Source organism: Chinchilla lanigera, unplaced genomic scaffold (genome assembly GCF_000276665.1).
Source record: "Chinchilla lanigera isolate Chin_1 unplaced genomic scaffold, ChiLan1.0 scaffold00005, whole genome shotgun sequence".
NCBI lineage: Eukaryota > Metazoa > Chordata > Mammalia > Rodentia > Chinchillidae > Chinchilla > Chinchilla lanigera.
In genome coordinates, this window is record NW_004955406.1 from 21306572 (window position 1) to 21333588 (window position 27017).

Genomic DNA, 27017 nt, shown 5'->3' on the forward strand with positions numbered 1-27017 from the left:
ACCCTTCCTAAGCTTCAATTGCCTAATCCTCAAATTTAGCATTATTAGTAAATGAGGGGACAAAAGCTCATTTTCTACCACAGAGTAACTCTCAAAAACCGTCAGTAATGTAGTACAGAAAGCTTTTTCTAGAAGGACATGTGAACATGTTACGTGGGTAATGGTAATAGCACCCCCCTTTAACTCCATGCTCCCTATTAATACATGCAGACCAGGAGCAGGGGTTGCCCTGAGGTGTACACAGGGAAAGTTCTCTCTGTCTCCTCTTCCTGGGCATCAGAATTATGAACACAGCCTGTGGTAAGCAGCAGCCAACAATAACGTTTCTAGAAAATGCTTTTATGAGCATCATCATTTTCAATTTTCACACACCCTAGTTAACTAAGAAGAATTATTATTCTTTTAAAAGTAGATGATGCTTTTGAGGTTGAGATCAGCTATGTGACTTTCCAAATTTAGGAAAATTAGGAATTCAACTGGGTGGTCTAACTCTGAAAAGCCGATTTCCTTTTATTACAATACACTGCCAGCATGAATGCTTAAGTGAGGGGGGAGGGCAAGGTCAGAGGACGATGAAGTACACACAGAAAGGAGAAAAGAAAGGGTGCCCACATCCATGCTTTCGTGCATGGAGTTCATGGGAAGCAGTAGAATCTTTTGATAATAATGTACAGATACATGCCACTATCCTTTAAAGGATCATGTACAGGAAACTCTGAAAAGCAGGACAAACCTCAGTTTATAATGGTTTGGGGTTAAGTATGGACAATCACAGCTCTCAGCCTCCATCCTGCTCTCACTGTCCCTAGTGTCCCCAGATAACAGGACAGGACAAGTCAGTGAACCCTAAAACCTGAAAGTTAAACTTAATTCAAAATTTATTGTACTTTATTGTAGATGGAAGATATGTTTTAATGCATTTTAGCAATATTAATGTATAAAATGGTCTAAAAACTGAAAAAAAAAAAAAAAAAAAACCAACAACTTTATTTCCACTCCAGTTTCCTAAACAGTGTGATGGCAGATAAACAAATTTCATTGTCACTAAGAAGCGATCCATGTTTCTAAACATTATTACGCTTAGAGGACTAGCAGAAAGGTCAGATCTCAAGTCATAGTCATTCATTATCTGATATAAGACAGCGACTCATCATTCAGCTTGAATTTTATGTTTCATTGTAGCAAAAGACCCCTAGAACTCTGAACTCTGTGTGTGTGTGTGTGTGTGTGATGTGTCCCCGATGTAGTGAAAGTCTCTTTTTCATGTCTTAGAAAACAGAAAGAAACTTGTCAGGGAGGAATGAAAGGTGTTGCCCAGCTATGCTCCAAAAGTGGCAAGCAGGTGTTTACTTTTCCAAAGTCTGGATCCTCCTAAGCCCCCAGGACGGGGAGCAGCTCTCTTTGTCCTTAAATGAGAGTGCTTCCTGGTACATAGCACTCAAACTACTGAAGGAGAAGAGTCAAAATGGGCTTTATGGGGTTAAAGATTAGAAGTCCAGCCCTGGAAGAAATCCCACGAGTCAGGAAGAGCATGAGACCAAGGGTTTGGCTCAGAGGAAGTACATTCACTCGTGCTGGGCAGGACCTCAGAGGGGACAGCAGGAGCCTGATGGAACTAAGTGTGGAAGACAAGGCCCGGGGCCATGAGAGAAACATGGTATCTGCGGCTGCTCAGAGAGCAGATCTCCTTCACAAGGCTCTGCTGGCTTGAGCAGGGACTAGGCTGCAGCACCAGAGAAACGTGGAAGGGAAAATGGGGACGGGGTTGGAGGGATCATCTCCATAGCAACAGCAACCACTCAACAGATTTTATGGGGCTGCAACAGCCTTTAGCCGTGGGGCTCTGGAGGAAGTGGGGTGATGGGTCATAGCAGATGCAGAAAGGTCCAATTCCTATCTGGGGACTGAGGCTGGTTCAGTTTTCATTTCAGAAGTGAGTGACATTACATCATCCAGCTAAAGAGTTGTTTCTGTGGTAAACTGAATTGGATTGCACCCAGATACACATCTAAATGGTGGTGAGTTTTATGGTCTTAGAGAACTAAAACAAGGTTCCTGCATTAAGGCTGGATTGGAAGTTTGAAAATGTGGCCCTTGAGGTATGAGGAGACTAGACAAACACCTCAAACTCCTCCACTCACTTCAAGGAAGAGCAAGGAATTTGCTCTCTGCTCAGAGCTCAGGGTAGAAAACAAGGCTTCTATGAAAATCTGAAGCCTCTCCAATTCACAGAGCAGGAGCTAGGATGTTAAAGTAAAATTCAGTACTGAATTAGTGAAACTAGCAGATGCAAAGGAGGCTCCTCAAGGGAAAACCAAACCCAGGTGAAGTGGATTCTTGATCACATTTCTAGACCTTGCTCAAGCAGACTGTATTAGTTTCTAGAGCTTCTGGGACAAAGTACACAAACTAAGTAGCTTTAACAACAGAAATTCATTGTTCATAGTTCTACAAGCTAAGATTCTGAAAGCAAGATGTCAGCAGGATTGGCTGCTTTTGAGGGTCATGGGGAGAATCTGTTTCACGCCTCTCTCCCCACTTCTGATGGTTTGCTAGAAATCCTATGACAGCTCAGGAAACTGAATCTGAGAGAGTTTAAGGGCCTTGCCCCTTTAAGGTTGCTTGATTACATTTTTGGAGAGTTATTATTTGCTCATGTATGTCCATTGGCTGACCCTGCTGTGGATGGTCTCTGTTATGGGTTCAGCTGTAGCCCCTGCCCCAATCATACATTGATGTCTGCAGTATCTAAGTTAAAAATGAGGTCATACTGGAGAGGGTGGGCCCCTCACACAATATAACTGATATCCTAATAAAAGGAGAAAATTTGGACACAGATTCAATATAAGTAGACCATCATGTAAAAGTGAGAGCAGACATCTGGGTGAGAAATGTCAAAAATTTCCTAAATTTGGAAAGTCACATAGCTGATCTCAACCTCAAAAGCATCATCTACTTTTAAAAGAATAATAATTCTTCTTAGTTAATTAGGGTGTGTGAAAATTGAAAATAATAATACTCATAAAAGCATTTTCTACAAACATTATCATTGGCTGCTGCTTACCACAGGCTGTGTTCATAATTCTGATGCCCAGGAAGAGGAGACAGGGAGAATTTACCCCATGTACACCTCAGGCCAGACCCCGCTCCTGGTCTGCATGAATAGGGAGCATGGAAATAAAGGGGGGTGCTATTACCATTACCCAATGTAACATGTTCACATGTCCTTCTAGAAAAAGCTTTCTGTACTACCTTGCTGACAGTTATTGAGAGTTACTCTGTGATGGACAATAGCTAGGTTTTTTTCCCTCCCATTTACTAATAATGCTAAGTTTGAGAGTTAGGCAACTGAAGCTTAGGAAAGGTAAGAAATTGGCCCAAGTTCTGCAGCTAGTACCAACAATAGTCATGCAGATCAGACTAGAAAATGTAAAAGCAAGAACCCTGTAAACTATAATACAGTATAACATTCATTTTCATTTTTTTTTAGTTAATTAAAAGTGGTACTTACCATTTACTCAGGGCTATGCTAATCCAACATTATCTCATTCAATTCTTGTCATACCCTTGTGTGGTAAATATCTTCAGCTTGTGGATGAAGGAATTGCAGTTTAGGTAAATTAAGTCATTTGTCTGAAGCCACATGGCTAGTAAGTAAGTGGCAAAGGTAAAACTTTGTGAAATCTTGATGTGTCAGGATCTACAGTTTGAGCCCTTACTTATTCTGAATATTTCCTGGGTGTTACAGCTGTGGCTACATCCTGGGCATACAAAGAGAAGGAGATACCCTCTCCTGAGGAGAAAAGCCCAGTCCAATGAGAAAAAGAGATGGAGACTCCTTTAAAAAGCAAATATGCACAGTGTAAGGTATAGGGCAGTGATGGCGAACCTTTCAGAACTTTCAGTGATAACAAACAGCCAGCCGCAGCACATGTGCCATAGGTTTGCCACCATTGTTCAGAGGAGAAATAGAACCTTGAATAAGAGCCAGTGCCCAGACTGGCGGAGGCTGGGAGAAAAAATAACAGCCATGTGCATTACAGGATTCGAGGTGCAGAGGAACCTGTGGCTCCAGACTGAGGAACAGCTGGGGGATGGAGTCAGAAAAGGAGTCAGGGCTGCGGAGGTGGGGGATGCTGGGCCAGATCTGGAATGTGCCAGGGTGTGGGTTCTGCTTGGGATCCCAGCTCTCCCACTGCTCCATAAAATTTGTAGGCAGCCGTTAGTGTGGCCTGCATGAAGCTCCTGTATGAGGGCCACCACACCAAAACGATAGAGAGCTTAATCATAGTGGCTGAGTCTTAGCTGATTGCAAGGGGCCAAATAACCAACTAGCTAGGTTATGTCTTAACTGCAGTTAAGTTGCCTCTCTAGCGCACTTCCATTTTCTATAAATGCCATCAGCTCATCTTGTTGGTTTCAAGTTCTGAGAGTCTATTTGGATTCTGGGGGCTGTCAGATTCGTGACTTGTTCTTGTTTTGCTCTGCTTTGTTTTTCTTTGTTCAAGTAAACTCTGCTAAGTTTAACTGGCCTAAGGAATTTTCCTTCTAACACTTGTTTATAAGTTATATGACCTTGAAAAAAAAATAAAATGAAATAAAAATGTTTTTAAAAAAATTTATATGACCTTGAACAAGTTATTTAAATTCTCAAAATCTCAGTTTCTTAAACTGGAAAGAAGAAACATGTGTTTATGTCAAGAGCCATGTGCCTTTTATTCTTATAGAACTTCATTTTTAGTTAATTATTTTATTTTGTTTCTACCCTCCTTCCTGTCCTGTGCATCGGGGGAGGGCGGTCATGGGCCTGGGCCCCTGCCGTGCCTCCAGGGACTGAGCCCAGCCAGTCTTGTGATGCCACTTGCTGGTGACAGGCTGAGTTGGGGATGTGAAATCCAGGTCCAGTCACAGAAATGCCAGGGGTAACCTGGGGAAGGGTGTCTGGGTGAGGCCTTCCCCTAGTCTACATGAGAATATAAAGAAATATGCTGTGTATCTCTATGGATACAGCTATAGATACATGAAATAAAGCTCTCATTTCTGCCTCTGGGTATGCAAGGATGTGGGATCCGGAAGTGTGTCAACCACTGAAACTGTGATGGCTGCCAGTCTGAGGACAAAACTCATGAGAATGGCAGAGAGACAAACTAGAAACAACCTGGATCCTCAAAGACTTCATTCCACTGCTGAACTGACCACTGTGGTAGAGCTCTTATCAAATGACAGAATGATTTTTTTACTATTTAGTAAAACATCCTAAAGGATTTATTACCCCATAGATTTGTGTGGAATAAGTGAAATGGTTCCTATAAAGTGTTTAGCACTGTGAAATGTTAACAACTATTAATAGAACACTTTATTATGGCATTATACCAGTATACTGCCTTCTTCTTTACAAATGTATGTCATATTTCTCCAAATATATACCCCAGAACATTTTTTGACCAGAACCCAAACTTCTTTAGTACCCTGCTTAGTTGCCAACACAATACACAGTAGGTGTGCAACAGCTAGGATCTTGTGCCAGGCCATGTAACATAATCCTGATGGACAACACAACCCAGACTCTGCTTTTGTGATCTGGCTGGAGAACATATCCCCAAGAAAAATGTTTTATTTTGTCACCAGGAAGTAAATTCCAAGAAAATCTAAGTTGTATGAAGTTGGGGGGAGTGACACACCTTTCTAAAGCTGCGTGGAAAGTAGCGAAAGCACAAGTCATAAGTGTTGGAGAGGACACCCGGTGAGGGGCCTTGCCAGGATTCCGTCCCCCAGTCCTTTCCCACTGCTTCTCACTACTTTCCTTTTTCTAGCGTCTCCTTCCCTTGACATTGGAAAGAGGGAGAAACCTGTTTGGTCTGCCAGGAATCCATGTGAATTGGCGTATCCAGTTGTTATCAAGGTCACTCTCTAGAGTTCCTGCCAGGGACCGGATGGCCTGGCACAAGATCTGAGACTCAGCATCCTTTGCTGGCAGCAAACATCAGCCCCTCATCCCTGAGGGGTCACTGAGGGTGGGGAGCTGGGAGGAGCCCTCTCCCCATCCATGCGCTGATCAGTTCCTGCCGTGGAGGTCAGGTGACAGTGCTCACGAGGGCCTCGTCATCTAGGTCAATGCCCAGGAGAGTAAAGCACCTACATTTGGGTGGAGCTGCCCACCCCAGGGTGAGCTTTGGGAGCTCTCAAAACACTTATGTTCTGGTCTTTCTGTCTGGCCTCTTCCCTACCCTCAGCTAGAATGCTCCCACTGGCATCCACTCCCTACTCCCCAAACCACTGTCCTATTCAACTTAAATTTCAGTGTAAACATTTAATGCTTTATAAGGATTACCCTGTTGTTCCCCATTAGAAATAACTACACCCTCTTCTATGTTCTCACTGACTCTATTTATAACACCATCATAACATTTAATTTAAGGTGGCTTTAGTTGTGTCTTCTAGATCAGTGCTTTTCTAATTTAGTGTGTATACTAATGAGCTGGGGATCACAGATTCAATATAGATTCTGATTAGGTAGGTCTGTGATTTTACATTTCTCACATTCTTCCAGGTGCTACTGACACTAGTGGCCTAGGGACTACAACGAGTGACAAGGTACTGCTTCTGAGTTCCTTAAGTACAGGTGTCATGTCTTTTATCTTTGTAATACTAGCTTTTAGCACAGTGTCTGTCTGATTATGAACAGCCAAAACACGTTTTCTACACTGCAATGGAGTGGGTTAAGTTTTCTGGGATATGTGATGTGGGAAATGTTAGAATACTCTTGTATCTGAGATGGAAGAAAATGGAGTGGGAGAAGCTGTAGGCTCACAGGGGCATGGAGAAATCCCAAGAAGAACCGAGAAGGCAGCTCTACAGCTCCAGAAACTCAATTGTATTGGTGTATTTGAGGTTCAAAAGAACTGAACACTAAAATATAAACCAGAAAGCAAATTTACTTGTTAATATAAAGGATACATCTTTCCAGTGGCTGAAATATTTATGCCCGCTTAGGAAAATCCTTGTCTCCCACCCACCTGACCACCACAGAAGCTCATCTGTACCTTTGTCTTCCTTGTACCCTGGGATCAGGGCTGGGAGAGCTAAATCAAATTTATAGGAGGCCACTGGTTTGGACTGAGCTCCTGCACCAAGACTAAACCAAAATGGCTCACACACACCCAAGTTCTCTGCCTACTAAGCTGACGCGTATTCATTATCTGACTTTCCAAAAAGTCAGGAGCAAGAGATGATACCCAAACCCCTAAACAGGCTAGATTTACTTGATAAAGAAGCTTCCTCTGCTTTACGGTTTATAAGGAAAGTAACTTTAACGTAATCCACTTTTTGTTTTGTGTTTCTGCTACCTGCAGCCCTTCTCTATCAAGTCATGCTTCTCTACTGAGCTCACGGGAACCCTCCTTCTATTGTATAGAATGAAATGTTACCTGATTCTAGAACCACAAATAAGACTTTTCAGTTTGTTGTAATTCTGTCTCTTGACACTAGGAATTACACCGTTACTGTCTCTACCGACACAGAATATGGACAATAGGATGGCCTCCTGGGGAAAATACAGCAGGTAAGTTGGACAAATTGTCCCTTCTCAGAAAGATTTCATTTCTGTGATAGGGTATTTATTTTCTTCCAAGTACTTTGGTCTTTGTCCTTGGGCAGCTCTGGATTTAGCTCAGCTAAATTTTTTGTGTTTTGTGTTCTGGGCTCCATATTGACCAGCTCTCCCTTTCAGCCTTCAAAATAATGGAGTCGCTTATAGCTTGTCTGGTTGTGTTCTACCTTTAAGATACACCACAGTGCATTTTGTTGTTGTTGTTTTGATCCAGTGTCTCCCTTTGTAGCCCAGGCTGGCCTTGAGCTCACAATTCTCTGCCTCAGCCTCCCCAGTGCTGGGATTACAGCCATGCACACCATACCTGGCTTATGGTGGGCATTTTAATGGCAGGTGCATGTTCCCTTGTCCCCCAGTTCTGGCTTCTCCTCCTGATAGAACCACTGAGGGGTAGACATTGTGGCACAGAAAATCAAGATTTCAAGGTCCAGCCCATGGGGCTGCCTGAGTTCTGGGCTTCCCTGTGACTTTGGACACTGAGGGATGCGGGGCTCACTGGGAAGGAGGGTGCAGTGCCAACCTTGGTGCTCTTACATTTTCACCTTGGCTGAGTGGGAGGTGTGGTATGCTGGGTATTCTTGTACTTCTTGCTGACAGCTGGCTTGTGAGGCTCTCTCAATATGTACTTTGTTACCAACTAGCCCAGCAACCATGGAATGTTCTGTGAGCCCCCATTCTCTGGGCTTCAGATTTGTTATCTGTGAAAAAAAAGGGAATTTCAAAGAAATAAATGTCATGGTCTCATCCAGCCTTAACATTAATAACTTCAAGTATCACTTCATTTGATATATTTGTTTAAAATATACTTAATTTAATATAGCAATGTTTATATTCATCCCTTACTTTAAGGTACAATATTCCATGGAATGCCCATAATTCTGGACTTATATATGAGGAGATTAGTCTTATAGAAGATAAATGATTTGTCTTAAAATATCCACCAAGCAAATGGCCATATTAGGGCTCAAACATGGATCAGAGCCCTTGTTTTCTTACTTGCTAGCTGATACTGTCTCCAAGGCTGGACCAGGAGGACTTTTAACACAGCCCCCATGCTTTAAAGAAAAAGTGCAGCCCCTGGTTCCCTCTGCTCCCTCTTCCTTACTTCTCCCTTCTTGGGGTCTGGGCTGCTTCGATCCACTTTGGGTTTCCTCGGAACCCATGGTTCTCTTGCCTTCTCCCCATCTATGTCCTTTCCATCTCCTTCTATGTCCTTCTGAGTCTCCCCTCTCTCCTGCCTCCTTCTCTGGAGTGCCAGTATCTCTTGGTAAACATTTCTGGGTTTTCTCTTTCTGAGGATGTTGCCCACAGTGCTAGGTGATTCTGTGGGTTGGTAAGGATAGGAAGATTGTGTCCAGATGCACTTCAATGACCAGGTGGTGGTTTCCAATGCAGCACTGCAGTTTCCAAGCATCAGGTGAAGAGCAACCCAGCGGTGCTGGGAGAGGGTATGCCTCAAAAGACACTGAGGTGAGGTGAGGCTTAAAATCTGTAATTTTAAACGTTTCTCCAAGATGACTCTGATATGCAGAATCGTTCATACTCCAGTAGGGTCCATCCCTGAGGCTGAGCTGGAGAGTGGTCAGGTGCACACAGGGTTGTCAACTGGGCTACCTCAGCAAAGGCGAACATGTAGGTCACAAATGTCATTTAGGGAGCTGAGCACTTGCTCCTTCCCCATCTCAGGGGTAAGCAGTGTGTCTAGATCAATAGGTAGAACCCCTTGCTTCTGATAACATATGGGTTAACAGAGTGGTATTAAATTTTTTTAGGGAAAAGATGACAAGGACAAGCCTGCTGAATAGATCTCCTTGGGGGATGCAAAAATGAAAAAAAAAGTGTTGAGAAACCATGGGTTATGCAAGGACATCTGTGTCTCTGAGAGTTACGCCAAGTCACCATGTCCTTTCATTCCACATCTCTGGGCCCTGGGACAAAAGATTCAAAGATAAGATCAGAGCTTACATGCTATAGTTTTTCTAGCTACTAACTGAAAATGATTACATTTGCCCTGACTTCTGCAGTTACGGTGATTTCTCTCTTTTAACTCCATGGCTCTAGTCATTTACTTCACTCATTTGTCACTTCGCACTTAGCATTAGTGACTTAGCATCACGGATATCTATCTATTTAGTCTTGTAACTAGGTTATAGGGTATTTTATGGTAGAGAGAGTATGTTACCTTATAATGCATTAACTTATTCATCCTTCACACATTTAGTGAGCACCTTCAGGCATGAGCTAGACTCTAAAAAGATAGAGACTATTAAGACATGGTTTCTGACTTTAAAGACTTTTCAGTAAACAGTTAGGAAACCATGTGACAAGCATAATGATAGAGACACATACAGTCTGCACAGAGAATGGGTAAGGAACAGGAAGGCCATTCCAGGCTGAACTGGAAATCAGACCAGGCCAAAGGATGAGGGTCCTTGACGCTTTTTTTTATAGGTCTGGCTCTTATCTGGGGAGCAATGGAATGCTACTGGAGAATTTTACATTAATGAGTGACGTGGTTAGCTCTCTCTCCTCAGAGCTCTCCTGGGTGACGTGTGACAGGACAGAGGAAGATTGGAACCTCATTGAGAGCTGTTTCGGTAATGCAGAGTCCGTGATGTCTGAACAAGGGAAGTGGGTGTGGGTGAAGCAGAAGGAAGCAACTGGAAGGTTCATTTGGGAAGGACAATCCAGAGAGCCCGTTCATTTAAATGTTGTGAGTGTGAGTAAAATTAGTATCATCACTGTGAAGGAAGATTTGTCACTATCTGTTAAAACATAAAAGGGAATCATCTTTGGTATACTTTGGATTTTGAATATATTTGACCCATCTAGTGCTACTGGAAGGTGGTGGAGATTTCAAGAGGTAGGGTCCAATGGGAGGTCAGTGTGCGGCCGCCCTCCTAGGAACTGTGAACCCTGGTCTCTTCCCCTATCTCTTACACTTCTTGGTCATGTGGTAAGGGGTTTTGTCAGCCTGTGCTGCTGCCGTGATGTGCCACCTCCCAGCCCTCAACACAAAAAGCCATGGGTCCTCCTGATCATGGGCTGGAAGCTCCAAAACCCTGAGTCAAACAGACCTTTTCTCTTCATAATTTGTTTATGTCAGGTATTTTTTATAGTGATGAAAACTGACTAACAACCTATGACCCATTTATGGCCACCTACCCTATAAAGAAAATGACTTACCACAGTTCATTAAAAACAAACCAAAATATCAGATAGACTGACAAGTCTATCAGTAAAGAACCGGATAAAGAAACAACATTTAAAAATGAGAAGCACCTCTGTACAACAGCGTGAGATATGACTGAGAAGAAGAGCTCATCTTGGTCCTTAAGGGAGCTCCTTCACCACTGTGCCTTCACCTTTTTGCCTCATAGATTTGTTAGCTATTCAATCTCTCTTGCCCATGTAGTGGTACTTAGTTTCCTTATCTTGCTTATTAAAATTTTTTAATATCGGGTAAACATAAAATAACATTGATAGAATATATGTAAGCCATATAATTTTGATGTAGTCAACACTTCTGGGCTTACCACTAACTCTAAAAAAAGAAAAACATTGTCATTCTTTTCAATGTTGTTTTGGTCCCTCTCAATTATTTTTCCCCTCTCCAAGGTGAACATTTTCCTGAATTTTATAGTTCCACATACTTTTCATGTTTAGTTTTGTGTGGTTTTTGTTTGTTTGTTTGTTTTTTCCAGTACTGGGAATTGAACTCACAACCTTGCTCTTGCCAGGCAGGCGCTTTGATTTTGTTTTTGTTTTTGTTTTTGTTTTTCTTCCAATACCAGGAATTAAACTCACGACCTTGCACTTGCCAGGTAGGAACTGTGCCGGTGAGCTAAATCCCCAGCCCCGTTTTGTGTGCTTTTGAACTTTATATATGGAATCATTCAGAAGGTGATTAGTGTGATCAACACAAAATTATAGCTTCTTCTAGCAATAATAATTATGAAACAAAATAGAAGATCCTTTCATAGAAGCAACAAAAGTTAGTTTACCAACCAATAAACTGAAACAGAAATCTATACATTTCACATGGAACAAAATTTCAAACGTTCCTTGTATTTGGTTGGCTGCTCTGAAAGTAATATGGCTATTCAATACTAAACAAATCTGGATTTCTAGAGAGTAAATACTGGATGACAAACTCACACTAAGTTACTAGCTTCATAGCACACCCTTTCTCACCAGCACACCTGAAAGTTTTGGTATTCCACTGGTGTCTCACCCACAAGACACCATACCCACGTGAGAATTCCCTGGAGGTATTTATTGAAACACTTGCTGCAAACACACTACCCACAAGAAGTTCCCAATCAGTACTTCTGGGTAGATCCTATTCACCTGCATTTTAATTTGAAAAACTCTGCTGCAGCCCAAAGGAAGGAATCTCAAATGATGGCATCCTAGTTTTGTTTTGTTTTGTTTTCCCCCTGGAGATAAGAAGAGAGATTTCTCAAGGTGAATAGTTTTCTGGCAATATTCAGGCCACATCAGGATCATGGGCATTCCATGAATTTCCTTGGGGCCCTGAAGAGGATGTCTGCCTAGAGAACTGCATGTGCACCTAGGCTTGTACAAGGTTATATGGAGTCTTAAGGGATATACCCTACACTGTATGCCCTTCATGCTTTCTCTGGGTTCTTCCTTATGTTTTGTGAGTTCGGAGATGTCATGATCAGAAGTTTGTATTTCCCCAGATTCTTGCGCTGGAATTCTCACTCCTACATTGATGATATTAGAAGGTGAGGACAGTGAGAAAATGCCATGTACTCAAAAGCAAGCCCTCAGCAGACACTGAGTTGCTGACATCTTGATGTTGGACTTCCAACTTCCAAAATGATGAGAAATAAAGTTCTGCTGTGTATTAGCCACTGGTTTATGGTATTTTGTTATTGGTATTATTTATGGTATTTTGTAGTCTGAATAGACAAAGACAGGAAGGAAGAGAGCAATGGAGTCGAGAGTGGGTAGAAAGACAAAGGCGCGCTACAGCACAGGACCTGAGAACAACACGCTTAGTTTGTTGTTTGTCAATGGTTAGCTGGTTATCGATGAAGCAGAGCAGAAGACTAAAACGGAAACCATGACACCCACCCCACCATAAGTTTGGGCTTCTTCCAAAACCATTTCACTCCTGTATGTGGATGCAGTAGGCTGGATGGAGGATATAAGTATGCTGCAGGACACTCTTTCCTCACTCTAGGGCCTGAGTGAGTGGCCATTCCAGAACCTTCTGCCTCTGCTTCTGAATTCACCTACCTTCAGCTCCATGGGAGGCTTTGAAGGTCATCTGTACCCAGGGCTTTGTTTTTTCCTCTATGGACTTTATCAGGCACGACTCCTCTCCAGGGCTTTGATATGCAAGTCCCCTGTCCAGTATCCACCACGCGGTCCTTGGAACAAAGGAAGATGGGCATGGCTGTGGCAAATATACTGGATTGGCGTCCTGAAGGTACTGAGCACCTGCGTTTTAGTAGCTCAAGAGTTCCATAGCACTTCGGGACGGTTAGTACTTATCAGCAAGATATATCATCAGAGAAACTTTGTGTACCGCAAACAGTGGCAGCATCTTACTCTTTATATGTCTTTTTTTCTAAGTGGATGTTTAGATGTGGTGAGCCAGAACCTGCTGTCTCAGAGGTGTGCCGCTCTGGAGCAAGGGGCCCAAGCCCTGGGCACATTTATATGTCTGCCCCTGATGGTGTCTCACATGCAAGACACAGAAGGAGTGGAGCTGCAGGCTCACATGCTGCTCACTCAGGCCATGTTCCTGCTGACCCTTGTGGCGATCACAGAGCTCTGGGCACCCAATGAGCCACTCATCTGGATGATGAAGGCCTTTTTGTATATGCTCGCAGGCTCTTGGCTGATACAAATCGCCTTTATGCTGTACAAACCCATCTCTGGCTATAAATGGTTGGATGACGACAAAAATGACATAGAGTTCACCACTATTTTCTTCTGCTGGCATGTGTTGTTTGATGCCATTTTAATGGTCTGGATCTACAGCTTCTCTTTTGTGTGGCATCGCTACATTTTTGTTAATGCCTGAACATGGACGTACGTTCCCTGTTGCTTGCATACTCCAGAACATCTAGATGAGAAGCTCTGGGGGGTGAGCGGACAGAGAGAAGGATCTGGAATGCTGCCTTCTGAGGTACTCCCCTGGGACAGCAGACTCGGCATAGCCCCTCTCCCCTCCGGCTTTTCTTGGTCTTGTTCGCTGACTGGTGAGGCAAGACAAAAAACGAAGAGAGACAAGCAACTGTGACCTTCACCCTCAGCTCTCCAAGTGCTTCCCTCCCGTCCTCTCCTGTTCTCAACTCCAGCCACAGTGTCAGTTTGCTCTGCGCCTCTACCACATCCCACACGCCCCCACCAGAAGAATATTAAAATCAGTTACCCCACCCTGCCTTTGGGCCTTCTTAAAACAATCTCACTCCACCATATAGAATACGTAGTCCTCATCAGGTTTTGTACATGGTGGTAATGTACCCATTATAGGATCCACCACCTTATGCTCTCTAGTTTTGGGTCTCTTCAACACTCACATGAAATCAGACTGTTATCTTTACTTTGCAGCATCTATGGAACTGCTCTCAAGTTCTCTCCTTTGATTACTCTGTGTCAGAGCTTTGGAGGCAGCTGCTTCCTCTGCAGAATCTAGTAGAATAGAGCAACCCCTGTAGATACAGAGGGATCCCTCGGCTTGTTCTACCTCCAAGGCTTCCCTGAATGCAGATTCAACGCAAGAGCCATTTGAACCTCACAGTTCACAATCAAATTCCATGGAAATAGGCTTGCCTGGAGCCATTCTTTTCTGGTTCTCACATGTGATAAAATGTGATGGCTTATTTATTCCATGCACTTTTCTTTTTAATCTTCACAGCTATCCTTTATGGGTGAGTAAAACTCAAAAAGATTAGGAAAGTGGCTTATGGTAGCAGATATTTTTCTTTGTCACATAAAATTATAGCTGAGTGTCAAGGGGTGGAATTCTGAGTAGAATCAAATTATCAGAGACCCGCACATAGGAAAAGTCTATCAAAATTTTCTCTCCTGTTAGAGAATAAACATCTAATTAGGATACAGAGGGGCTGGAGCAGGGATTCTGGAGAGCCATCATCCTTATTTCCTTTTTTCTTTCTAATTCCTGGGAAAGCTAAATGTGCTCTGTGGTTCTATCTTTCCTTCCTAATTTTCTTGTTCAAAAGTTAAGAGCCAGGCATGGTGGTGTACACCTGTAATCCTGGCACTCTGGGAGACTTAGGCAGGAGGCTCACAAGTTGGCGTGACTTTGTGAGACCCTGTCTCAAAATAAGAAATAAGCAACAAAACAAAACAACAACAACAAAATCCCAGCTGGGCTCAAACTCTTGTACTGAAAAAATATTAAGGTAGATTTCAGGTTGTCAAGGACCTTTGCCTTCTGGTTTAGGGGTAGGGGTGATGTGAGCTTTCTGAGTTTTGCAGAGAGGAGGGCAGTGTTTCCCAAAATCATTTAGATGGGGCTCAACCAAGTCTTAGCACGAGCTGCATCCAAGATGTGGTCAGCACCTGTGGACAGCTCACACCTGCACCGGTGGGGTCATCGGACGGAAATGCTTCCCTCCACCAGAGATGCACAGCGGTCCCTTGCAAGGAAGTAAAATAAGCTCAGTCTCCTTGCACTCCCTTGGTCCTGAGGACTCGACTGACAGAGCTCCACAGTGCCCCCTGTGGGCTCTTCCCCCTTCCTGGTTACACTTGTAGGTCGTATCCATAGTCTCTTCCACACCTTGGATATTGCTTCTGGCCCTGGTCCAGCCTTAGTGGTCCTCTTTCCCTTGCCTAGTTGAGCGTCCTTTAGAGCCTTGGTGTTAGCGTGGTAGGGAATCTGCTTTTCCTCTGTCCTCTTTCCTATTGATCTCGGAAAACTCCGTCCACTCACTCTTCCCTTTCCAATCTGACCTCATTGTAAGGAAAAACCTTTGACTAGATAGAAGAAAGGTCATGTATGAGAGTGGAAAAGTGAGGCCCAAATATGAATATTTCAAGACATTATCTCTCTACAAATTATCTCTAAAAGTAAGAGACACTTAAGCCATTTGTTTCTCCTGAGACGTGCCATTTGTTTTTTTTTTGTTTGTTTGTTTTGTTTGTTTGTTTGTTTTTCTCTGGTACCAGGAACCGAACTCACGACCTTGTGCTTGCCAGGCAGGCGCTTTTGCCACTGAGCTAAATCCCCAGCCCCATGAGACGTGCCATTTTAAGTGTGTGTGTGTGTGTGTGTGTGTGTGTGTGTGTGTTTCAGTCTTACTGGGGATTGACTCCAGGGCCTTTGTACTGAGCTACATTCCACTCCTTTTTAAAAAAAAATTGAGACAGGGCCTCACTAAGTCACTAAATTCCCAAGGCTGAGTGTGAACCTGCAACCCTTTTGTCCGAAGTGTGTTGGGATTACACACGTGCACTACCACAATTGGTTATTTGGGGTACCTATGAAGTTCTGTTAAATATCGATAAACTCATATCTTTTAGAAAGTTAATGCCTTCAAATATTGTCAATTGTCACAACACATATCTTCTGGGTGAAGTAATAAATAGTGGGAGTGACCTATGTAGAATTAGAGCTAAGGTCTGATATAATGGTAGAACAGGTGGGCCTGCTGTTTGGATGATGAGTTTTTCTTTCCTCCCCTGTCATAATAGACATGGACATTCTGGTGGTAATCCTGATCACTTTGCGAAGTACATAAACCAACTGAAAATAAATCTGGGGGAAAACAAAAACTTCAAATTAGGCTAGCTTTGGAAAGGAGGATGTAATCTTCACTGTCTTCCACCAGAGGGCACCATCTTCACACTAGCCTGCAAAGAACTCTCCTCTCTGCAATTGAGCTAGGAATTTAAAAGGAGGGAAACCCAGTCAGGGAGGAGAGCAGGAGAAACCCCTACACAGGTGTTGTCCAAACAGCCAGTAAGAATCAAAGGGCTGTGTGTGCTGTCACACTTACATGTGTCCACATGAGGAAACACAAAATCCAACCAAAGATATAGAGATTGTGTGTGTTTGTGTTCCTCAAAAATCTCTTGGCCATTCAGTATCTGGCCACCCATTATTTTTGGGGTGAAAAATCATTGTGTGAGAGACATGGAAAGACAGTCTCCTACTATAGATGTCAGAAAGAGTGACAGTTCCTCTCCTGGCCCTGGCAATAAGGATTTGGACATGGACAGCTGTCCTAGACAGCAGTCAGACCCTCCACCCAGAGCTTTCATGTTGAAGGGGTAGCATGGAAGCTGAGGGCCAGTGATACTATGTATGTTGGTGCCTAAGACAATGAATACTCAAAAGCACTGAGCTAGCAAGACTGGCACAGCAGGGACAACCGCAAGTGCCAAAAAATATGCTGTCATTGCAAATGCACTTTGATTTCTATGGGAGATGGCATGAATCACCAAAACCAAAAATATCAGAATGATCCTACACACAGATTCCTGTGGTGGTCATCGATCATGGAATCTTTTGGGAAAAGATATTATGTGGGCACTACAGGCAGATTCCACTGGGAATATATGCTTTGCAATGGTAGGTGCTTTTTATTGTTTTATCCATTAACGGATCTCAGACATCTAGGAAAGTTTCTGTCACATGAAAATACTCACTAAATATTTGCTGCTGAATGAATTAACAAAGAGGAAGCTCAAATAAGCCATCATGCTGGAAAATCAGGACCCTTGTCCAATTTGCAGCTTTTTTTCCTGAGCTGTCATTGAACCCAGGACCTCTCATGTGGATGCAAACGCTCTACCACCAAGCTACATTCCCAGGAACTTTTAAATAAAAAGAGCACCCTTTTGTCATTAGAAAGAAGCCTGCAATATTTGTGCAAGTGTTTACTGTGAATCTTCTTCCTAGCATTTACTAAAAAGACCTGCTGTTGTTTCCATGGTAACTACACACTAGGGTGAAAGAGAGGCCCAGAGCTTTGGGAAATTATTTCAACCTGGTTCCGATCTACCACAGCAGTAGTAAAGTCAGGTCTGTCTAATTTATAAACCAATACTTCCTATATTCTCCTGATGACAATAATTATCTAGGGTACTTGCAAAATACACAAACTCTTCCCGGTACCGGAGAAAAACCAAAAAAAAAAAAAAAAAAAAAAATACACAAACTCCTGCCCACTGCAGCCCTTCTAATGAGACTTGCCATTCCCATGCCAAGGGAATGACTTGGTAATTTATGTTTTCATCAAAAGCACCATGGACTGTTTTTATCATACAAGTTGAATAGACTTCTGGTACTTTTCCTCTGGGAACTACAAGGTCTTAGAAAGGTCAGGCCCGCAGCCATCATGCATGTGAAGCATTGAGCCACTAGGCGGGGTTCTCATCCTCACCCCTGCTGGTGTGACCCTATTTATCAGTGGCTCCCACAGACAGCCTTTTTGAGGTGTGGGGAAGATGATAAGGCAGCAATAGGGCTAGAGCAGAGCTTTACACAGCTTGGTTGGAGACTGCTCTGAAAGTATACCATTTTAAGGAATAAGAGTATATACCACTACTATGTACAGCACTATTTTTGGAAGAGACTGCAATTTTATTTCTTTTGCTCAGGCTGTGATAGCCCTTTCCAAAGGAGTTGATATTCCAAGGATTAAAATGACATGGACCACCCAGACCTTTACCCTGAACTCTCTTAAGATATGCGTGTTGCGCTTACTGGTGGAATGATAACAGATTGAAGAAATACGGCAGGCTACAAGCTCATGTTAGGACACATAAAATACCCAGAAGTAAAAAAAAAATCTCTTCTCATTAAAATAATTTTAACTATCTGTTTTTCACATACAGTAAACAAAACATAGGGGTTTTTTCCACAAGTAAGTGATATTTTATTTTCAATTCACTATTAACAACATTCCTTCCAACTTCTAAAGTTCTTTCTTTCCATGGGACAAGGTTTGGGAGGTATTATAAGCTGCCAACAATCCTAGGAATTTTAAATTTTCTATATCCTCTCACTAGGTGTGACACTGGATTCATCTTTTCTCACCAATTTGGAGAATATGTTAGTCACCTTTCCAGTTCTGTGACAAAGTACCTGAGAGTAACAACTTAAAGGAGGAATGGTTCATTTTGCCTCATCATTTTACGTCTCAGTCCATGATCAGCTCCCTCCATTGCTTGTAGAGCTGTAGTGAGACAGAACTATCACAGCAGGAAACTGTGGTGGAGAAAAGCTGCTCACCCTGAAGGAGAGGGAGAGAGAGAGGGGAAGGAACCAGAGAGAGACAGAGACAAAGGAAGAAAGAGGAGAGGAGAGGAGAGGAGAGAAGAGAGAAGAGAGAAGAGAGAAAAGAGAGAAGAGAGGAGAGAGAAGAGAGAAGAGAGGAGGGAAGAGAGAGCAGACATTCAGGACAGATCTCCCCCTCAAATTGCTAACCACATGCCAGTCATCTCTGGAATAACCCTCACAGACACCCCCAGAAGTGTGATTTACTAATTTCCTAGGCATTTCTCAAACCAATCAAATTGATGATCAAGGCTGGTTGTAATGTTAGCTAAATTTTTCTGATTTACAGGGAAGATGCTCTTTTATCTTTAATATAAACTTCCTATCAGAATAGGACAAGAGAGTTCAAGAGTTGAAAGGAACAAGTGCCTGACAACCTTTCAAAGAGAGGGAAATCAATCGCTTTGGATCCTGATGTTTTAAGCAGACAGAACATTCAAGAGACAATGCTGATTAAAATTACATGAAATGTAGCTGTGCATGGTGGAGCACACCTGTAATCCCAGCTAGTCAGAAGGCTGAGGTAGGATGATTGTGAGTTCAAGGCCACGTTGTCCAATTTAGTGAGCCTCGGACTCAAAAAAAGTACATCAAATGTAATAGTTTATAATTGCCTTAGAAGCTGAGCTTAACTATGCAAAAAGTCTTCAGAAGTCAGGAAAGGAGAGAGCTTAGACACATTTAGAAAGAATGTGTCAGTGTACACAAAATAGTATGAACTAAGTATCAGATGAATCTGGTACATTCAGGAAGTCCAGGAGCTCAGATAAGGCATCTCCAGAATGAGATCTATGCCAGAGATAAGTAGACACTGCCTGTGGAATCTGGAATCCTTCACAGATGGCACTGTGTGTTCATAAGGGGTGAGTTGTTACTGACCAGAGCTTAATTCTACTCCTAACAATCACTCGGGCAGGAAAGCATGGCAATATGAGCAACGCTGGTGAGTCTCTGAGAGGGGTTTCTCCGGGGTTTGCGTGCTCAGGACAAATCACATGCCTTCCCAGACAGTGAACTGTAGTGAGCCATTTAGGGGGACCACATATGACTTTACATCATGATGTCCTTTGTTTTCACTTTCTCTTGCTTCCTCTCCCTATCTTCTGCCACCAGATCTTTAAGCATAGAACAAGACCTCATTCATAAAGCAACTAAGGCAAGTGAGAGGAAGTTGAATATAGACTGAGCCATCATGTACCTTTCCTCCCCTCAGGAGAAGGCTAGCATGGGGCTTGGGGTTACCCGATGATTTCTTTTGTTAACAAGTCCATATTACTATGATGTGGAATGAGTGCTGAAAGCCTTTCCAAATTACTAGAAAGTTTGGAGGCAGAAATGGTGGGGATGGGAAAAAACAGGAATGAAGAAATGATAAGATGGGGAAAAGAAGAAAAATGTGGCGAGCCTTGCTACCATGGTTCATTGTGATTGTCTTGCCAATGGCCAGTCCTATCGTTGTCCACTCTCCTGTTACCAGTAGTGTGCATAGAAATGGGAAACAATCAACTAGAAAGTTTCTGCTAAGCCCATTTCCTGCGCTCAGGTGGTCTCGATGATCACATTCATTCAAGAAATCCATGTCAGGCCACACCAAGTCATATAAATGACATACCAAGCCCTCAAAGATTAAAAATCATTGAAAAGAAAGCTTTGTGCTAATATCTGTTTCTTTCTTCTTTGTAAGAATATTTTTTGTCAATGTTTGTGCTCTGAGTAACTACTTTGAAGATAATGATACTCAGTGTACTAACTACTGTTATTCCCTTATTATTTTGTTATGACATTTTTCTTTTTAATAAAATAAAAAGATAATCTCTTGAAAGAAAAATTCATCTGGCATGTACAGATTTTAGAAAATTTACAAATGATTTGAGAGCTTAGGAGAAAAAAATGAAAAGGCAATGCCATCTTCTCACAGGCCTCAGTCTGGAAGGAAGGTATATACACTAAAGAAAGAAAACAATAAAATGTGTCAATTGTATTCTGAAAGATGTACAAGCTACTATAAGAGAGTAGTGAACTATCTACCATGATGGTAGATTCAACCATTCTTGGTTCACCAAGAGTATATATAAACCAGTTCCTGATAGATCACTAGTAATTTTTGAAGCCAAGTGGAGTTGGAGAATATTCCAAGCAATGGTATAAGAATGACATTAAAGGACATGAGATTGACTTAAGAGTACGCCACATGTTCCTGAAATGGAAATGCCTCAGTTTTGGCTTGGAAACGAGATAGCTTGGTATAAAGTGGCAGAAAAGCTTAGAATGCAAAACCAAATAGTGTGAAGCTTCAAAGACTATACTAGAAAATTTGGACTTTACCTTGTAAGACATTGAGGAGGTCTTTGAAGTGTTTAAACAATAACAACACCAACATATTATGAAGGTAGTGTGTGGAGGGTATTTGGAAGGTGAAAAAGACTGGAACTAGGGAGAACTTTTAAGAAGCTGATGCAGTGGTCTAGGAAAGTGATAACAGGAACCTGAAATAGAGAAACAATTGTTTCTTGGCCTCCTGGCTAAGGTCAAGTGAGTAACAGTGTGTGGACAGGAAGAGAAGACCGATTCCAGAAATACACCACAGGGGAGAAACTACATAGCATAGACCATTGCTGCATGTAGGAGGCAGCAAAGGGCGAGAGACCAAGGGAGAGAGAGTTGAATCTCAGTTCTCTAGATAAGATAATTGAATGAGAGATGTAACTGAGACTCTGACTACAAGAAAAAGAGTGTCGGGGGCCTGGAGGTGTTGAACATGTTGACATGGTAGCACTTGGTGTATGTGCATAGAGATGTCCCATGCCTCATTGGATATTTAAAATTAAAACCAAAATACGAAGTCTATGCTGAAAACACAGGTTTGGGACTTATTTATGTGTCACAAATTAATTAGGTAAGGGAATACTTGTAAAAAGAGAAGCAGAGGGCTGGAGAGGGATACAGAAAACACACACACACACACACACACACACACACACACACACGGAAATTTTCAACACCAGACTAGAAGAAAAACAGTGTCTGTGGAACAGAAGACAAGAATGACATTAGCTCTGCTTTCACAGTAGTGTTTTTGTTTTTGTTTCTACTTCTATTATTATTATTTTTTATTTTAAAGAGTAAAAGAAGGATAATGTAATAATGGGGGGGCTTACCAAATTACAGACAAAGTGGTAGGAAATTATCAATGGTTACTGTTTTACATATTGTTATCTACAAGATAGTTTCTCAGGAAAACAAATAGACAACTAACAGTGAGTTACAGACAAAAGAGGTAGGAGATTATCAATAGTTGTTGTACTATACTTTGGTATCTTCAAAGTGGCTTCTAAAGAAAATAAATAGAGCTATACATGAGTGACCTATTGAAAAATCATTAACTATTGTCAATGGTTGTTGTAGGAAACACATAATAATAAACATGCATCCATTTAGGAAATAGGGTAAGAACAATACAAACATTATAGAGTTATGGATAGATAGTAGGAAAATATCAATGTCTACTTCTGTTATTAAAGAAAAATAACCAACTGGTGTTACCAGGAAATGTGATAAAAAGCATTGTTTTCTTACTTTATCAAAATGGTGCACTAGTGATGGTGAGTGATACTCACTGTCCTTATCAGGCACTTGACTAGGCCAAGAGACAGTCCTAGTAAGCAAAATTTAGGCTCCTCTTATAGTAATTTATTGTAAACTTTGGGTATGATGGAGAAATGTTGGGTAATTGGATAGTCAGCTTATTATTCACTAGTTTAATATTGTGCTTTGGACAGCATAGACAGTGAATTGGAGTAAATTCAGAGGGTCACCTGATACACCTGAGGCTCTTTTTCTGGCTTTCTGACCTTCCACATTTATATTTGCCAATTAATTTGGGTAAAACAATGATCAAGCCTGAGAGGAGTAATAAATACTTTGCATGATTGGATCAATATCCAAGAAAGCTCTTGCCAGGCTGTAACGTTGGTGCCAAACTAAGCTGTTCAAATTTGGCAGGAGTACATAAAAATTTCTGCCCTTGATTCCTGAAAGGTACCACATAAAGTATGGGGGAGTTAATGGTAAGAGAGCCTCCAGAGCTAAGTCCATTTCAGGTCACACTAATAGAGTGCAGTTTTGATAACATAAGAAAACTAAATAATGCTCTCCTTCACTCTTCCTGAAGATGCCAGATGGTTAATGTAGTTTAATAATAGAACATGCAATATAGGCAATAGTTCTCTGGTGCTCTGCCCTGGGAAGCATTTGCAATGCTTAGGTTGTGGGTGCCCCTCTGGCTAATGAGAGAGGAACCAGATGGAAGGAAAGCTATATAAAGAACAGCTGATGTGTTGCTTAGTGACCAGCCAGAGAGGTTGGACGGAAGTAGAAAACTGACAGTGCAATGGCAAGCAGAAATACCTAAATGACACCCAGGATTTGGAGGCAGATTTATTTACATCAGTGGGCACTGATAGGGATCATTCCCAAAATATCAGGCCCTGATCTCTGGTGGTCTAGGGTTTATATGGGATAAGCAAGCAGGAAGTACAGAGGCAGAATGGCTTGTCCATTGGGGATTGGTTTTTGTAATATGCATCATAGTGACCAGCGATGCACTGGAGTGAAAAGCCATGCATTACAGTGACCAGCCGTTTCTAGGAGACGGAATCATCTGGAATTGCAACAGGAACTATTACTTGGGCAACTAAGAAAGTGAAGTATCCTGGCTGAGGGGGCATGTCCTGTTACATTTCCCCCCTTTTTTAATTTCCCTGATAAATCTTGGCTGGGCATATTACATGTGATTTTTTTTGAGATAAGGCCCAACTAAAAACAGTAACATTAGGGTTGTTGATGGTAATGTTTTATTACAAAGCTTTTGCTTAAGTTGCTTTTAGGAAGAGACAACGTTAGGCCTGTTTGTTTTATAGCATTACTCTGTCAAGATAGTGGTGGAGTTAATCTGATCTAAGAGAATGTCCAGTGTGTGTTAGATGCTCATCAAATCTTGGCTAAGTGTTTGACTGATTTATTTTCTTGGAGCAACTGGTCATAGAGTTAAGGCAAAAAAACCCACAGCTAATAGGGGGTGTGGAAACAAGGACTGGGGTAAGAAGAAAAGACACAAAAATTAAGGGAAATGTGTGTAGAGCAATCCTGTGAATGATGTTCTCAGGCTTCAGCTGTACGTAGACTAGTAAGCACCCGAAGTGACCAGAGCAGGGCTTTGAGTGTGTCATCTCTTTAAAGTGAGCTGTCTGGTCCAGGTAAATTCTTCACAACTCTGGAGTGGCAGCTGTAAAGCTGGATTTCTGGAACTCATAGAGGTAGTTAATATGCACCTAGGTTATATGTGTATGAAGAAGTGCCTACAGGTATAGCTGGTCTTTTAGCTAGATTTTTATGGAGATTGTTAAGAGCTGTTAACTTGTATAATTTTTTACAGCAGGACCCTACAAACTTCGTTATAGGGAATATCTTGGGTCCATCTCAGTAGATGTAGATGACCACTAACAGATATTTGTAACCCTTGTAAGGCTTTACTTTTGTGAAATCTATTGTATATCTTTAAATGGAGAGAGTCCATTATGTTGTATGAAGTGAGGGCCAGTGGCACAGACACTGAAGTCTGAGCTGGTTGCAGGCATATGGGTACCAGTGCTGTGGCTTGAGCTTGCAGAACAAATGGTGGGTGCAGGTCTGGCTCTGATCTTTTGGGAGTACCAGGTAAAATTTTTCTGGCTAGGGTTGATGTTTCAGTCAATTGGATCCCTGAAGGCGGGGCTTAGGTCTCTGCACCAAACTACTTTGTGTTGGTAGGAGGTTTCCAAACAGCAGCAGGAAGCAGTAGCATGAGAGGTTTGGCCAAAATAGCTTTGTCCAAGGTGACCACAGCATTACAGCATGTGGCACCTGGACAGCTAGGTTTTGGCCTAAGGTAAGCTTGTCAGTTTTCTTGAGCAAAAGAACAGTGGCTATTAGAGCATGGAAGCAAAGTGGGGGAGGCAGCCCTTAGTGACTGCATCTAAACAGTTGCACAGGTAGGCCATTGGGCACTCCTAGGGGCTGACAGTCTGAGTAAATATCACTGCTTTTTGTGAACTCAAGGATTTAGATTTTATACAGCTAGAAGTCACAAGAAATTTATGGAGTTGCTTTCTTTTAATCAGTTTTTGCCAGATATCACAGCAGAGCTTTTGTGTCTTTTCAGCAGGCAGCTTGGGTGTCATTAATCAGAAGTGCAGTGAAACTAGCAAGGTCAGCTGTGCGGGCTTTTCCAAAGAGCGTAAACAAGTTTCTGAACCTCTGAAAGGTTGAGTCCAAGTCAGTTAACCTTTGAGTTCAAAACTGGGGGATCTTTATGAAAAGGGGCTGGCTGAAGGAGCCAATGGGAAGCAGAAGAAGTCATTCTTTAGGTACAGGTAGGTGTACCAGCAGGCTGTGGGTGGCAGAAGACTGAGGCAACATATATGGAGGGCAATTGCAGTGGCATGGGCAGCTCAGAGATCTTGAACTGGCCTTACAGACAGGAGATGTGTACCTTAGCAGTTTGACAGCCTATAGACATTTTGCAGTTTTGAAGCTTCATTTTTTTTTCTTTCTTGCAACTTCAGGATTGTGGTTATCTGTCTCAGGCTAATGCAGGTGTCATCTTCCTCTTAGGGAACAGTCAGGGTTAAACCATGATGGAGCTCGAAGAGACAGAGAAACAGGCTGTTCTGGAGCCAACTCTGTTGCTAGGGCCTCCCTGAAAATAGTGGGAGAGTTCCCAAACCCAAATGGCAATTGAGTAACAGTCCAAAAAGGATGTATGGGTTGGGAACTGCAGAATGAAAGGGAGTGGCTGTGTTGATGGCACAGAGGTCTCGCCCAAAGATTAACAGTCTATCAGGCTGATGTGTGGATGAATGACTGTTCGTGCTTCTCATGATACCTGATAGTGATGGGGTCATAGTGAGGTGGCATGATGATGGCCAGGCCCAGAGGATAGTCTGTAGTTCATACCTCTGGGAAGAGAATCTTCAGAACTTCAGGACTGTGGTTATCTCTCTCAGGCTGATGCAGGTGTCATCTTCCTCTCAGGGAACAGTCAGGGTTAAATGAGAGGGAGGCTGACTGGCTTGGTGCAAAGGAGATGGTTGCTTCTTACTTGAAGTGGAGGTCTTTTCCAAGAAGCAGTATGAGGACTGGCTTATACAGGAATTCATGTTTGGTGAGATGTCCTCCCAGGCTGAAAATTTATGCCTGGCAGAAGGGACAAGAGCCAAGAGTCCTAGTCACCCTAATAATTGTACTATGGGCTCCTGGTAGCCCAGCTGAAGAAGGGAGCCTGATCTGGCCTAGTCTGAGTCCATCAAACTGATGAAAGGGTTGTCATCTGATGCAGGTTAAAGCTTTTGAAAGTTCTTATCTTATAATCTGAGTGGGTATTTTCTTTTTAGTGTCCATAGTCCTTATGTAAGGCTTCTGAGTAATAGCAGTAACTTTTGACATATTGTTGGGCTTTTTGCCCCTCTTTTTTATGTCTTTGAAAAGCACTGGACTAGATTATTTCTAGGGAAGGTGACCTTTGGAAAGGCCATGGGAACTCATTTGTCAGGGCTGACAGTCCAATTTTTCCTCAGTAAGAATATGGAACTTAGAAGGAATTGCTGACAGTCATCTCAGGTGGGTGCTAGATGACACCATCTGACCAGGATAGGAAGCAGAAGGCTCTGGAGGGAGAGTCTCTGTGGTTGAATACAGGCAATAGCTAGCTGGAACCAGTTCAACTGACTGGAAGTAGACTGGTTGGAAGCAGGGAGCAAAGCTATAGATGTTGACAGCAACTGCAGCAGCCAATGAAAGTGCCAAGGCAAAATTCATTCAGATGACTGCCTGGCCATGCCTTTCTTGGGGACTCAGGCACAACTTAGCTAAGGAAGGTGCAAAGCCTCTGTTACACTATATTTCGATTGCCATGGAACTGCAGGTGAGGGTTCAATCAGCCACTGTGACAAGTGCTTCCCAGTCTTGATGCACAGACAGAGAAGCCTATTGCTTATGCTGTCTGTTCCATTCATACATTCATTCAGCAGGTTCTTAAACATTCCAACCCTCTTCCCTTGAGGTTGGTCCTAACGAGAGTTG

General features: G+C 42.4%; 2 protein-coding genes across 2 annotated transcripts in view; both read left to right on the forward strand.

The window, feature by feature from the left end:
• Positions 1–27017, forward strand: part of Rgsl1 (regulator of G-protein signaling like 1) — a gene marked incomplete in the record, with an annotated part of 120989 nt that overhangs the window by 32026 nt on the left and 61946 nt on the right. The window contains 1 exon segment of the mRNA XM_013521438.1: positions 7489–7561. Coding sequence (XP_013376892.1) covers positions 7489–7561 — 73 coding nt within the window.
• On the forward strand, positions 12888–13670 carry LOC102024088 (transmembrane epididymal protein 1A-like). The gene has a single exon (XM_005375465.1). The coding sequence runs from the start codon at positions 12888–12890 to the stop codon at positions 13668–13670; it is 783 nt and encodes a 260-aa protein (XP_005375522.1).

Excerpts from the sequence above, each read along its gene's own strand:
- LOC102024088 (XM_005375465.1), top strand. The coding sequence starts at position 12,888 with ATGGGAGGCTTTGAAGGTCATCTGTACCCAGGGCTTTGTTTTTTCCTC.